This window comes from Perkinsus marinus (assembly GCF_000006405.1).
Source record: "Perkinsus marinus ATCC 50983 genomic scaffold scf_1104296969526, whole genome shotgun sequence".
NCBI classification, from domain to species: Eukaryota; Perkinsozoa; order Perkinsida; family Perkinsidae; genus Perkinsus; species Perkinsus marinus.
This window is the reverse complement of record NW_003202804.1, coordinates 211-1,151: the sequence shown is the minus strand read 5'-3', so window position 1 is coordinate 1,151 and position 941 is coordinate 211. Positions and strand designations below refer to the sequence as shown.

The 941-nt window shown below is 46.7% G+C and overlaps 1 protein-coding gene across 1 annotated transcript; it reads right to left on the bottom strand.

Moving 5' to 3' along the window:
• Nucleotides 1–12: 12 nt before the first annotated feature.
• Nucleotides 13–553, bottom strand: Pmar_PMAR018428 (hypothetical protein; the record flags this gene model as incomplete). The annotated part of the gene is made up of 1 exon (XM_002767918.1): nucleotides 13–553. A coding segment is annotated over one exon (541 nt), but the record flags the coding sequence as incomplete, so codon positions are not given.
• Between the last annotated feature and the right edge of the window lie 388 nt (nucleotides 554–941).

Sequence of the window (941 nt, the reverse complement as noted above, 5' to 3'; positions counted from 1 at the left end):
ACTTTTGCTCACATGGGACCATCTTGGCTGCCTGATATGCCGCTCCCGACACCGATAGCTTGAGTAGCACAGTCTGGTCATAATAATCTAAGTTAAAACCTTCGGGACCGGCAATCATATCAAGCTTGTCTAACCATTCTTCTACATCTTCATTAGCACCACCACTGAACTTCACGGCATTCTTACGAAGCTCAACCATCCGTCGAGCTTTCGAAGCCTCGACTAAGGATGATGGCCTGGTGTCATCCGAGACCTCCTTACGCTTTTCAGGCGCTCCATCTTTCACGGGCTTAGTAACCTCTTCCTGAGGACGCTCCGCATTATCTATCTCATCATCACTATGATGGCTTGAAACATTATCATCTATATACAATGCCTCGCCACCTTCGTGATCGGGATCATTGTTGATATCCCCGGCGTCATCTTCGTCTTCTCTGTAGAAATCAGAGAGAGGGCGAACTTGACGTGCACGGGGAGCATTCACGCTACCAGAGCCTCCGCTAGAGGAGCTAGGGTTCTGGGCACCAGTTGAACGCAATGCTGGGGAGAACATTAGGAAAGTACAAGAAAACCTAGAGTAGTAAGTTGATGGTTCAATAGTAGTTTCAAATAGTGGTACAGCTAATATAGCTTAATCGATCAGTAGCTTTACCAGCTAAAGTGGGACATGGCTCAGTGTAAGAGTCGGACCCAGGAATAGATCCTGGGACGTTTCGGTTCGTGAACATACAGGTTAACCACGTGGCCATATAGACCTAGTGGAACATATTCACTAGCCTAGACCTTGCACTCCACTAACTTGAAGGACTGAAAAATGGAGTTGTTCTCAACAAGCTTCTAACACATCCTAGTAAAGATGCTCCGTAGAAAGGCACAATACCATCGAAATGAAGAGGGAAAATAGAGGGAAAGAAGGGGGAAAAAGAAAGGGGGAAAAGGGG